This window comes from Athene noctua, chromosome 17, assembly GCF_965140245.1.
Source record: "Athene noctua chromosome 17, bAthNoc1.hap1.1, whole genome shotgun sequence".
In the NCBI taxonomy this organism is placed as follows: domain Eukaryota; kingdom Metazoa; phylum Chordata; class Aves; order Strigiformes; family Strigidae; genus Athene; species Athene noctua.
Window position 1 is genome coordinate 2474986 of NC_134053.1, and position 13073 is coordinate 2488058.

The 13073-nt window shown below is 52.0% G+C and overlaps 1 protein-coding gene across 3 annotated transcripts; it reads right to left on the bottom strand.

Annotated features, from left to right (window-relative positions):
- Positions 1-423: 423 nt before the first annotated feature.
- Positions 424-10932, bottom strand: ALDH2 (aldehyde dehydrogenase 2 family member). Of its 3 annotated transcripts, XM_074921271.1 has the most exons (13): positions 10765-10931; positions 9613-9717; positions 8201-8341; positions 7852-7931; positions 7204-7315; positions 6231-6359; positions 5631-5744; positions 5153-5255; positions 4260-4444; positions 3352-3516; positions 2884-3041; positions 2014-2128; positions 424-1088 (listed from the first exon to the last, which is right to left on the bottom strand). In XM_074921271.1, exons 1-13 carry the CDS (start codon positions 10888-10890, stop codon positions 1056-1058), a joined length of 1566 nt encoding a protein of 521 aa, XP_074777372.1. In that variant the 5' UTR covers positions 10891-10931; the 3' UTR covers positions 424-1055. The 3 variants fall into 3 exon arrangements, with proteins under 3 accessions (XP_074777372.1, XP_074777373.1, XP_074777371.1); XM_074921272.1 differs by lacking the exon at positions 8201-8341; XM_074921270.1 differs by lacking the exon at positions 424-1088 and having other exon boundaries at positions 1930-2128; positions 10765-10932.
- Positions 10933-13073: the final 2141 nt, after the last annotated feature.

The window sequence follows — 13073 nt, forward strand, 5'->3', positions numbered from 1 at the left end:
CCCCCTGCCGGGGAACAGAGAGAGGGGGAGACGCGAAATCTCGCGATATCTGAGGCGGAGAGAAATCTCGCGAGATCTTGGGCGGAACGAAATCACGCGATATCTGTGGGCGGAGCCGGCCGCCCTGAGGCGGAGCGGCGGCTCGCGGTGGGCGGGGCCGGGCCAGCGCGGGAAAGCGCCTCGTAGCCGCCGCCTGCGCCCCAGCCGTGGAGGGAGCGTCGCCCCCTCACAGCGCACCTGCCCTTCAGCGCCGCTCTTAACCCTTTTAATCTTAAAAACCCTCGCCCACCGCAGCCCCAGCGCGCTCCTGTGGCACCGGCCACCCTCATCCCCCCCTTCCCGTGGTACGTGCAGCCCTTCTGGCCTTGCCGGGGGCAGTTACAGGCCTAGGCCTTCCCCTAACGTTAAGGCAGGGAAAGCGGGTGGGGAAGAAAGCAAAAACTTTTATTAAATTGCTTGAGGCAGGGGGTGATGGATGCGTGGAAGAAAATACAAAATAAACGCGCGTGTACCTCACCAACACAAACCGCTCCAACAAAGGTGGCGTTAACTTCACTAAGGCAAGAACGTTTATTGTTAATAGAGCCGAGAACAAACTTTTACCTCAGACTGAGGCGGAGACGTCGCTCTCCTGCTCTGTTACACAACTGAGTCTCGGTTCACCTCGCTTACAGAAGAGGGACGTAGTGTTGGGTATAAAGGACAAGGAGTGTAGAGCTGTGTAAGCCACCCAAAAATTATTATAAAACCTACTGCAGAATACACAAAGCATTTAAATTTGTTGGAAAAAAGCATATTCATCAGGTACAGGTGCAACAAGAGTACACCCATGTAATGCATTAGTACTAAATTGACTGTATTTGGTATTTTGAAAAGATAAAGCCAAGTAACATTGTTTTAACAAAAGCTCCTTCAGGCACCTTCTACAGAAACATTTCTTAGCGCAGAGTTACATATTTTCCACCTCGTTTTGTGTGTGTTAAGAAGAGGTTTCCTTGCTTTGTATCTCGAAGCTGCACAGGTTATTTCCAAACGCATGGAGAGGCTGCTGTCCTTTAGGAGTTTTTCTGTGGAATTTTGATTGTCACCTAGGGGGGAAAAAAAAAAAAAGTCACAAGTTATTATCCTGGAGACAGCATTCAGTTATATTCACTCAAAGGCTGAGAGGCAGCAGCATCTTGCAGAGGACAGTATATCCAGACCTTGGGCTGGAGATCTATCTGGGAGGCTCGAGGAGAGGGGGTCAGCTCAAAAGCTGGGTCACAACACCTCCACTGCTCTTTGAGAGGTGGCAGCAGACACACTTGTTTGTTCTCCTGTACCACGGTCACAAGCTGGGGACCCTCAACCGTTACAGGCTTCGCTGCGCTGCAACTCAGAGGCCGCTGGCAAACTGCCCCTGCCCAGCAGCTCCGTCACCCTTTAGACACTGCAGCTGCAAGCAGAGAGCGTGACAGCCCTTCTGCCTTGTCTCACAGGAAATTACTCAGCCTGTGGTGACGGGATGGCCCAACACCAGGGACCTTGCTCTCGCACATGGACCCAGGGGCCTATCGACTCCAGATGAGCAGCATTAAGTACCGGTGGTCACTGCTCAGATTCCCCCTTTTGAGTGCCCAGCGTTCATCTGCCAGCTCGTACCTGCAGAAGCTTCTACCCATCAGGCACGCACCCCCAGCACATGCTCTTCCTGTTCTCCACAAAATAAACTCACAGAGAAGTCCACACACTTGCATTCTTTATAGTGAGAAAGAGCTAAGTGGTGCCAAGCAGTGCAGGCAACTGGTAACCTGTCAGGTCACATACCCCTGTTCTCCACAGCAGTATAAATCAAAGCCAGCTTTCTGTTATAAATACAGCTACGTGGAATTGTGTTTGTGCTTCTTTCAGAAGTGTGGCTCTGATTTTGTTTTTAGAAGGAAGAATTGCAACTCTCAGGCCAGCCTATACCGACAGGCACAAATAGGAGCTACAGCAGAGGGTTGGGAAGTCCGTGGACAGAGGGATACTCACATTTTTCACCTCTACATATGCCTCCAGACCATATTCTCCCAACTCTCGCCCGTTCCCAGAAGCTTTGTAGCCACCAAAGGGGGCTTGTGCACCGAACACATCATAGCAGTTTATCCTGAAATGGAAACCAAGAATTAAGCACCTGTAGTTTCAAAACTGCTTCATGGAAGAGCCCTTCTGCAGCAAATGGACATCTCAGGTGTATACAACAGAGGGACGGCCGAATTTCTAGGCAGGATTTCTGTATTTCTCAGTTCTCTCAGTCAATTAATGAATACTAAAACCTTGTCAACCTGGAAACAGAACTTCATGAAATCAATTCACGTCTCTCATCATCACAAAACCAAGCGTCCAGGTTGGCACCCACACCTCCCTCAGAGGACAGATATCAAAAGCACCTACTTGTTCACTCTGTACCACTTTAAAAAAAAAAAAAAAAGACAGTGAGATACCCAATCTCCCAAATCTCTTGTGCTAGAACAGTAAGCAGTGATGAAGTACTGCCTTTGGCATCAGCCTCAGAGCACAGAGGAACATCCACTGCAGCAGCCGAGACTGCGGACGTGCTCAGAGATCTAATCGCTGCTGGCACTCAGGGCCCTGCAGCAGTTGCTGCGTTGCCAGCTGCAGTAATGGATTTCTTTTTCCCCATCCCGTTCATTAATCCACAGTGGGAGCACGGAAGCTTAATACACCTAAATTTTACCAACAGTTAGTGTTACAGTTGAAGGTCTGACATTACAGTCAGTGAATTATCCGTAAAATCAGATCCAAAGCAGGGACAGGCTATCAAAGAGTAAGCTCAACGAGAAACAGCAGCACACGAGGAAATTCCCAGCAGTTGAGGGAGAAGGAAGTGTTGAGGCTCACCAAACTGTTCCAGCTCGCAGGCCCTGTGACACATAATTCGCTTTGTCAAGATCCTTTGTAAAGACTGCTGCTGCTAGGCCGTACTTGGAGTCATTTGCTCTCTCAATGACTTCCTCGATTGTTTTGAATTTCAGAATCTGCATGACCGGCCCAAATATCTGCAAAATCCAAACAGAGCGTGTGAAAAAAGGTGTAAACTGATGGCAGTGGTTGTGGTTGATGCTGGAGTTATGTACGTATGCTAAAAGACACACGGCACATCAAATTCAGAGTATCACTTCTTGTATTACGAAGTGCCCAGGATGTAATCTGGAGGGAAGTGTAACGTGCTGATGCTTTCTAAGAAGCATCAAGTTTCGCAGTTCATGAGTGCCCAGTGCTTGCAGGCCCGTGGTTTTTTGCATCAGAGCGGGCAAACCGACGACGGAGCGAGCAGCTGACAGACAGAAAGGCGCTGCAGGGTCTCACCTCCTCTCTGGCAATCGTCATGTTGTCCTGCACGTCGCCAAAGACAGTTGGCTGGATGAAATAGCCTCTGTCTGCAGCGGGGTTGCCACCACACAGCAGTTTGGCTCCTTCACGCTTCCCAGTACTAATGTAACCAAGGATCTTCTTGAACTGCTCTTCATCTACCTAAGAGCCACGAGGACAGACAGATCAGCTTCACCTTTACTGGGGGTAAAAAAAGATTCGACTACACCCTGCTGTGCGGGAGACTGTGTTCTACCAACTCCTCACCTCAACAGACTGCCAAGCCAGCTTCAGAGGGAGATGGTAACTTTTAAATGCCAGCATCAAGGGGAGGTTTTGGAATAATCAGAACTGTTAATTAACTTCTCTCTCTCCTGCACAAGCAAGGAGGTAATGGGCACTGTTCAAAGGCTGAGAGAGTTGGGGGGTTCAGCTGGAGAAGGCTTTGGGGAGACCTTAGAGCGGCCCCCCAGGGCTGGAAGGGGCTGTGGGAAAGGGGGGAAGGACTAGTCATCAAGGGCATAGGGATAGGACGAGGGGTAACAGGTTTAAACTGACAGAGGGCAGATTTAGATGAGATCTAAGGCAGAAATTCTCCCCTGTGAGGGGGGTGAGGCCCTGGCACAGGCTGCCCAGAGAAGCTGTGGCTGCCCCCTCCCTGTAGGGTTCAAGGCCAGGTTGGACGGGGCTTTGGGCAACCTGGGCTGGTGGAAGGTGGCCGTGCCTGGGGCAGGGGGTGGCAGTGGATGATCTTTAAGATCCCTTCCAACCCAAATTCTATGATTCTATGACTCCGACTAAACAAGAGACTGAGGGATACCCTTCATTCTAATCTACTGACGCACAACGTCTCAAGATTGGCACTATTTCATGAGGTAACAGTTTGGGACATTTCCTGCTCTTACCTGAGGGCCCTGCTCAGTTTTAAAGTCAAATGGGTTTCCCACCACCCTGGACTTGGCCTTCTCAACACTCCTCTCCACAAACTCATGATATATATCTTCTTGGACATATGTTCGGGATCCAGCACAGCAGCACTGCCCTTGGTTGAAGAACAGGGCAAAGTGGGCTTGATCCACAGCCCAGTCCACTAAGATTGGGGAGAGGAGAGAAAACAAATAAGCAAACAAAACCAACCGGAGTCCATACGTGACTTCTTTGAACAAGTGTTGTGCAGACTGTTGGAGTATTGGTGATGGAAGTCCTTTCAGTTAACGGGCTTTTTCCATGCTTTGGTAGGACAGAAGTCACATACTGATTTAGTTAGGACGAGGGTCTATTAAAGCACCCCATACTAGAGAAAAAATCTGATCTGAGGCAGATTACAGTTCTCATTTGAAATTATCGGGTATTAAGGACAAGTTATTTTAGATCTAGAAGGATTTCCTTCCTTACTGCCATATAAAAGCAGGCGTGTTGGCTCATCAAGACCTAAAATGAGTCCATATGCAAGAGATGAGGGAATCAGACTAGAGAAGAGCAATATGCACTATGAGAAAGAGAAAGGAATGAAAACAAAAACGGAACTAAGACCGAAGGAAGATACTGAAACAATTCTCATTTGTCAAAAACCAAACTTCTTCACAGCACTGGGGAAGGAGTGGGAGTGAGGAAGTGCTGATACACAAACACAGCAGCTACAGGGGGAGCAGGGAGAGCTCGCTGGGTGAGACCTGCCAGGCAGTGTCAGAGCAGGAGAGTCACCCAGCACAGGAGAGGTTTCCTTCCCCTCCAGCTCTGCTCACAGAAAGCCACCATGAAAGGTACAGATCAAATAATTCCGCTAGCAGGTGCTTACTGTCTGCATCAGACATGATTATGTTGGGACTCTTTCCTCCAAGCTCCAGCGTCACCCTCTTTAGGTTACTCTCTGCTGCAGCCTTCTGGATCAGATGCCCAACCTGCATCGTTGAGAAGAACGGGTATTAGGAATTAACTCCTACATACAGCAAGCCCTGGCAGGGCGGCTGGTTTTAGATCTGTCAGCAGTTAATTATAATCCCTTCATTATCAGGGCTTCAAGGGAACAACTTAAGTCTGCCCAGAGTTTCACCCCTAAGAAGCAGCTCAAGGGAAACAATAGAAAGTATTATAAAGAGGGCATCTAAAAAGAGCTTTATGTAAAGTAAAAATACATGTCACACTCCGAGTTCAGCTGTAATTTTTAAAAAGAAGCGTAGAAGGCAAGGCACCTCCCGTATTTTATACAGAAATGATATTACAGCCATGAGATATCCTCTGTATCCCAGGGCTGGAAGGTGGAGGTACTCCCTTACCTCCGTGGAGCCGGTGAAGGCCACTTTATCCACGTCCATGTGGGAAGAGATGGCAGCCCCCGCAGTGGGCCCGTAGCCGGGGATGATGTTCACCACACCCGGCGGGAACCCAGCCTGCCGGATCACCGCAGGAGACAGCAACGTTATTCCTTTTACAAATCAAGGATTTCATCCACCCTCATCTGTTAGGAACGCTCCAGCAGGCCTCCCACGAAGAACAGAGCTTTTTCTACTTCACTTTCATTTCCCAGGTCTTTAGTTTTAATGCCCTGGTTATTGCAAAGTGTACAACACCTCTCCCCGCTCCACAGTTTGGAGCTAGGTGCGTTAGCTTTCTAATCACCCCGAAGGTTGTTATTTAACTGAACCTCAGAGAGTCCTTCCCTAATCAAAACTGACATCCTCTGCATACGCGTTTATAAGGACAAAGGGGCTTTTTGCTAAACCAAACGCTAAAATACCCAAACCAATCCAGCCTTTCTTCAGAACAGACAGCCCTGCCCTGTCCCCGTCCCTCGCAGCTCACCAGTTTGGCCGCGCCACACCCCGCTCCCGCAGCCACAGCGAGGCAGCGGGTGGAAACGCAGCCTCTCCGCTCACCTCTTTGATCAAATTAGCCACGTAGAGAGCACTCAGGGGGGTTTGCTCTGCCACTTTCATCACAACCACGTTCCCAGTAGCCAGGGCAGGCCCAAGTTTCCATGCTTGCATCAGCAGCGGGAAGTTCCACTGAAAAAAAAGAAAGCATTTGCTGGTTTGAGCTGGAAAGTTTCCAATTAATCAGTCAGTAACCAGTGAGCTTCATTCAAACTAGCTGCAGGACCCATGGGAGCAGTCTTTGATCCTTCCCTAGCTGCTCTTCAACATTTGGCCCCTTTTCAAGCTTGTCCAGGAAAACTGTACTCTGAAGCGCGAGGTGTTCTCAGTACCACTGCAAAACCCCATCTTTTGGGGGAACTGATCTTTACTGTCAGTTTAAATGCTTTTTTGAAGCGTTTTGAAAGAAAGCCTGTTCGTAATGACAGGGCAGCGCATGCAGACCAGTGAGGCGTTTACAGTCAGTTCTTGCTCAATGCCAATATGAAAAAACATGCAAATCCGTGATGCAACAGCCTGAATCCAGCTACTCCTACAAAGAGGCAACATGGATTGTTGTATAAATACGGCTTTGCTGTCGACAAACCCCCTCGCCACGCTTGCTGTTACCCAAATAATTTCACGTACATACAGCTGAATTTTGCACGTTAGCTCTCTGTCCTCATCCCACAGAATTTTGGTTTTAATGCTAGGTAGTAGCCGCATTAACTCCTATAAAGGCGTTTAATTATTTTATTTTCTTTTTTTTTTAAATCAGAAGGTACAAAGTAAATCTTCCTCAGAGCCAATGAAATCAACAGGTAGTTCTATACTGCCAGAGCAAAGTATCAGCCCGCCAAGCTGGTGCAAGCACTTTCCTTACCACGGGAAGGAAGCAGAGGTTACAACAAGATAACATTTTGCATTGTAAGACAACTCGTCACAATAACACAGAATTCTTGAACTGCTGCAAGAACTACTGATACATTTTACTCACCGGGATTATCTGTCCACAAACTCCCACTGGCTCATGTCTTGTGTAACAGAAGAAGTCTCCATCTAACGGGATTGTTTTGCCATGGAATTTATCTGACCAGCCTGCAAAGTATCTAGCAACAATAAAATTTTGGTCATGGAATTTAAAATAACACGTCTTCTGTCAACAGAAAATAGACACTTCCCCCAGTTATTTGCTTTCCACCCTTCTTCAGTCACCCCATAAAACACATACCAGTACAAATATTTCCCAAACAGGTTGTTTTAAGAATGGACAATAAATATTTTTCTCTCCTGCCTTTGCCAGCACTTTGCATAACAAATTCTGTCATCCCTGTGCTGTAACACAGATCACCTCCATTAATGTGAGACCTGTGTATAGCAAGAGAGAAACGACTGTGTAACAAAAATCCTTTGGAAAGCCACAGGAATTACAGCCTCACTCTTAGCAAAAAATAAAACCAGAGGAAAAACAGGGGTCTGACCCCTGTTACGGACCGAATGAAACCATCCAGCCCTGTCACCCACAGCGCTTGAATCGGAGCCTTCTGGTCTCTGCACGAGCAGAGGTTCAGCCACCCCGGGCCAGCTGAGCCCGAGCGTGGAGCAGGAAGAGTCACTGCACCGTCGCTGCGGCCTCCACACCTACCTGAGACACTTGACCACCATGTCCAAATCCACCAGGTAGGCTACAGAGTAGGGTTTGCCATTATCCAGAGTCTCCAGCGCCTACAAAAAAGCAGCAAGATTGCCTGAAGAGCCAGGTGGGGAGAGTCACGCGTATAGATTCAGATTCGATTCTCCATTTGTGCTTTGGATCAGTTCTGCGTGTTGAGCATTTCGCTTTCAGCTTCCCAAAACTAAATCCCCATCCCTTGAGGTCTCTCTCACAGTTTTAGCTGTGGCTGAATTCCCTCTCACACCCGATGGGCCCAAACCCGCCCCCCGTCTCCTCCTCTTGCTCCCCCAGGCTGGGGACCGCAGAGCGCAATACGCACCGCCAGGTAAGCCCGGTCCCTCTCGATCAGGTCAGCAAGACGATTCAGCAGCTTCCCCCGATGAGAAGCATCCATCCTCCTCCAAGGCGAGCCCAGCTGGAAAGCTGCCTTGGCTGCCTTAACCGCCTTGTCCACATCTGCCTGCGGAGGAGCCCAGGCAAAGGAGTAAGAACCAGCCCCCCTCGCTCTCTCGCAATACCACTGAAGCCGTCCCCGGTCTCCAGGAGAAAACACAAGTGGCTGCGAGTACCAGCCTTTCTCAGGGCAACAACTTGCAGCCTTGATAGCTGCCTCCCTGCAAAGACACTCATCAGTCCCAGGGCAGGGGAGCGCAGGGGCTGCAGCCCCTGGGCCACTTGCCCCCCGAGCATCAAACCGGCCACAGCTTTCTCACCCCGGCTGCACCCGCGGGGAAGAGGGAGCTGAAGTGGCAGCGAGAGGGGTGGGTGCAGCAGCTGTGCAGCCACCACCTCCCCCTCTGCTTACTCTGTCATCTCAGCTACGCAGAGTGCAAATATTGTCAAGTTATTTCCGCAATGTCACGTGCCGGGTTAATATTTGCATCCTAGAACAAGGTATGGCAAAAGTTCTGGAAATGTGCTTTTGACACAAATGTGCTTTTGACACACATCAGGACTTGATTTCACCAGCGCACTCTGAAGGAGTTTTTTTTTCTTGATCGGGTATGTCTAATCCATCATTTTGTCCTGTCAGGGCATTAACTGGTTTCGAGCTGGTTCTCTGTTCTAGCTTGCTGTAATGGTCTCGCCAGGACAAGCCAGACTACCACAGACAAGCGAAAACAAAGGGTTTCCCTCACTCACCCCTCCCTTGGGGAACATAAACAAGTTTCCAGACAGTAGAAATATCCCCAAATTACTGGGAAACACCACCTCAGCTCTGCCACAGACTCCTAGGAGGGCCTTGCATAAGGCATGGGATGATTACACGACCATCTCTTTCTCTTTTTTTAATTTCCTAGGGCTGGGGACAGTCTCCCACTGCACGTGGGGGCTATTCAGGGGAATCCTGCCCTTTTGTCTCCTCTGGGTCACACCCCCAACACAGCACCCACGGGACCACAAAGGCCCCAGCAACCTCCCCCCACAGCTGCTCCCCGACCTCCCCGCTCAGGCTCCGCTGCGCACCACAGCTGTTCCTCTCCACCTTTTCCAGTCCCAGTTTGGCACTGGTAAGAGGCAAAGCCAGAGGGTTTTTTTTGTTGAAAGCAGTAGTTAAGGAAGAACACAAGCAGCACTCGATGTGGTATTTGTATCGCTCAGACATTTACTACTGCAAACACAGCACACGGCAGAGCTGCCGTGGTGGGAGATGAGTTAATGCCTTCCTCTGTCGTCCCCGCGTACCTGCTCACGCAGAAAACAAACCCATCCCCTCAAGAGAACATTTACCTTATCGCCCTCAGCAACCTGGCAGATAACTTCTCCTGTTGCTGGATTGATAGAAGGGAAGGTTTTCTTACTGACAGCATCGTGCCATTCATTATTTATGAAAATCTGCAACAAAAAAAAGCCAAACAGCGTTAAGCCTTGGAGCCAGACCTAGGTGAAATCAGTGGGAGCTGTACTCGTTTGCTGGCACCTCAGCAGGCTCTTTAATTAAAAGGGACTCAAACCTGTTGTGGGCTCCAGAACTGCAGCAGTATGAAGGAGATATTTTAGCCTAAAAGCACAGACCAAAAGACACCGCCTCAAAGTGAATAAGAAGAATTCACATCTCGGCAAACGGCATGAGAACTGGAAGCAGTTCCCGTCCCAGTAGGTCCCTGCAAGGCCTGGAAGCCTGGCTGGAGCCACACAGGGACACCAGAAGCCTCAGGAGACCGAACAGGGGGGAAAAGGCTTCAGGCACGGACGATGCAGATGATTTTGTACGCAGCACGAAAGCTTGTGCGGCATTTCCCTGGTTCACCAACTTCAGGCACCGTTTCAAAACGGAACCAGGCGCTGAGAGCAGCTTTTCACCAACTCTTTCTTTCTCTGTAAGGGCAAACTTGTTTTTTGGGGTCCGTGCCAAGCGTCGGTGCAAAGCTCGTGGTGCTGGAGGCCCAGCCAGGGCCGCTGGGAAGGAGCGGCCGGGCCATGGGAGAGGAACTCCGGATCCTCCACAGCACCTGGCAGGGCCATGGCCCGTGTCCTCCCCAGGCTGCTGAGCGCGGGCCTGATCCACGCGGCCATCCTCCACCAAGCCTGGCACCCCCTCCGCCCGCTCTCTCCCGTAGCTCTCTCGTGGGTTGTTCGCACCGCTGGCAGCGGGGTTCCGGGTGAAGCCCGAGCGCGGCGGGACACGCACCTCGCGCCTCGCACCTTGAGTTGGTTTTTGGTTTTGGTTTGGTTTTTTTTTTCCCAAGATTTCCTGCAACGCGAGGCTTCGGGCCCAAATACCGGGCTGCTCCGGGGCCTGCCCGGCTCAGCGTTAAATCGGGGTGGCCCCAACCCTGTACCGGGCCGGCGGGAGCCCCAGGATCCCCCCGCCCCAGCTCTGCTCAGTTCGCTCCCGGGCCCCCCGGCCCGCAGCCGGCTCCGGCCCCCGGCCGCTCCTACCTTGTTGCAGGCGATGTCGGGGCGCGGGTTGGGCGCCGGGATCGGGGAGGCGGCGGCCGAGAAGGGGGCACCGGCCCGGGCCGGGCCGCGGCAGAGCCGGGAGGCGCGTACTGCTGCCCGCAACATGCTGCGCTGCGCTGCGCCGGCCCGGCCCCGCTCCTCCGGGGCGGCCCCGCTCCGCCCCGCTCCGCTCCGCCCGCCCCGGCACGCCTCGGCCCGGCACGCCTCGGCCCGGCACGCCTCGGCCCGGCCCGGCCCGGCCCGGCTCGGCACGCCTGGGCCCGGCTCGGTTCGGCCCGGCCCGGCTCGGCACACCTGGGCTCGGCTCTGTCCACATCAGCGCGGCCAGAGTGGAACCGGCTTGGCACAGCTCCCTTCGGATCGAACTGGCTTGGTTCAGCTCGGTTTGGGCACTGCAGTTTAGCTGAGCTCGGCTCAGCCAGGTCCTGTTTGGACTGAACTGGCTCAGTTCAGCTCGGTTTGGGCAGGCAGTTTAGCACGGCTCAGGTCAGCTAGGTCCTCTTCAGATCTAACTGGGTCGGTTCAGCCTGGTTCAGGCACTGCAGTTTAGCTGAACTAGGCTCAGTTAAATCCTGTTCAGACTGAACTGGCTCAGTTCAGCTGAGCTCAGGCACTGCAGTTTAGCTCAGCTTGGCTCAACTAGATCCCGTTCGGATCAAACTGGCTCAGTTCAGCCTGGTTCAGGCACTGCAGTTTAGCTGAGCTCAGCTCAGCTAAGTCCTGTTTAGACTGAACCGACTGCGTTCAGCTCAGTTTGGGCACTGCAGCCTGGCTTAGCTCAGCTCAGCTGGGTCCCGTTTGGATCAAATTGGCCCATTTGGATCAGCTTGGCCTGGCTCAGCTCAGCCCAGCTCAGTTCAGATAAGCCTTGGTTTGGTGCACTGGGGGTGCCCCATCGGTGTCCAGCACCGGCACTGACTGTCCCTGACCCTGACCCTGACCCCACCCAGGGAATCTGTGCTGGCTACAAGGAGACAGACAGAGGAAACCCAGAAACACCTCTGGTTCATTTTGCAGCGGTGGTGTGACGAGGTACTTGGTGCGGGACCCCGCTTACCTGGACACGCCGCCGTTAGCGTGAGCCCAGGAGTCCAGGAGAGAAACCAGCGTGTGGAGGGGGAGTGGGACAAAGCCAGCAAAGTCCTCTCCCCGCAGGAACACTACTCGGTGCAGACAAACAAGAGGCTTTGTAAAATCGCTCCCAACAACGGCTAAAGGCCTTTTCTGTGCGTTTGCTTAAGATGCCTCGTGCAAGTTCAGCGTGCCGAGGGGCAGGTTCAGGCGCAGGGAGCAGAGCTGCTCTCCAGTTATCAGCACCATCGCTAAGGAAGCCACAGACCAAAAAACACCAAGAGGTTTTTTTTAACCTCCAAAGCAAACCTGTGGTAATTACCCTGTGTCTGACAGCACCTCTTTGCCTCCTTGAGTGATGGGTCTGTGAAGGGTAACTGGGGGTGGATGGCTCTGGTTTATTAAAGAAAAATTGTAGAATGTGTCAATTCCAAAATAGTTTAACCCACTGTGCCAGGAGGTAGCACGGGGGAAGCTCCTGTATCTGCAGGTCTCCAGGCGTTACCCTCGGGAGGGGAATATCGGCCCCGTTTTGTCCAGAGGAACGGTGAAGGCCGGAGAGGCAGAGCAACTGCCCAAGGTTATCCGGCAGGACTCGGATTAAGCTGGGGGTTTCCTGGATCAGCTGAAATCCTCTTGCACCGGAGCTCAGCCTCTCTCATCCTCGGCCACGCAAGCTCCTCAAAGGGTGCCCGATTCCCCTTTGTCACGCCAGACAGTGGGTCCTGGGCAGCCCTGCGGGAGGTGACTGCTTGTTCCAACACGTTCTCCCTCCTCTGGCAGACCTGCGCGTGTTAAACCATTTGGGAGATGCCAGGAAGAGCTGTTTTGCCTGCAGAGCTGTGCCTGTGCCCACCGTGTCTCCCAGAGGGACGGGGTCAGGCTGCGTGTCCACAGGGCACATCTCAGAGCTGAGCTCCAGCCCAGCCTTGCTCAGGCCTAAGCTCCCGGCTGATGTCCTCTGTGTGTCTTCTGCTGATACCTGGATGGCCAACACTCAGCATTGGCCCTGTGCTAATGCTTCTGCTCCTCCTGAGCAAGGCTCTTCCCTTCCCCCGGGCTTAGCAGACAAACCCAGCAGTGCTAAAACCACACGAAAGGGAGGAAACACCTTCAGGGCAGACCCACCTCAACTCTCAGCCTTGCAAAAACCAGCTGGGATTAAGCCTGCCTGAAAGGTGAGATGGTGGGAGGCAAAAAAACCTGCTAGGAAATCA

Bases quoted from the DNA above. Each gene is read 5' to 3' on its own strand.
- ALDH2 (XM_074921270.1), bottom strand. From the start codon at position 10,890: ATGTTGCGGGCAGCAGTACGCGCCTCCCGGCTCTGCCGCGGCCCGGCC. The intron at 9,718-10,764 runs GTAGGAGCGGCC...TTTTTGTTGCAG, and splicing joins CCGACATCGCCTGCAACAAG to ATTTTCATAAATAATGAATG. The intron at 5,745-6,230 runs GTGAGCGGAGAG...GTGATCCGGCAG, and splicing joins TGGCTAATTTGATCAAAGAG to GCTGGGTTCCCGCCGGGTGT.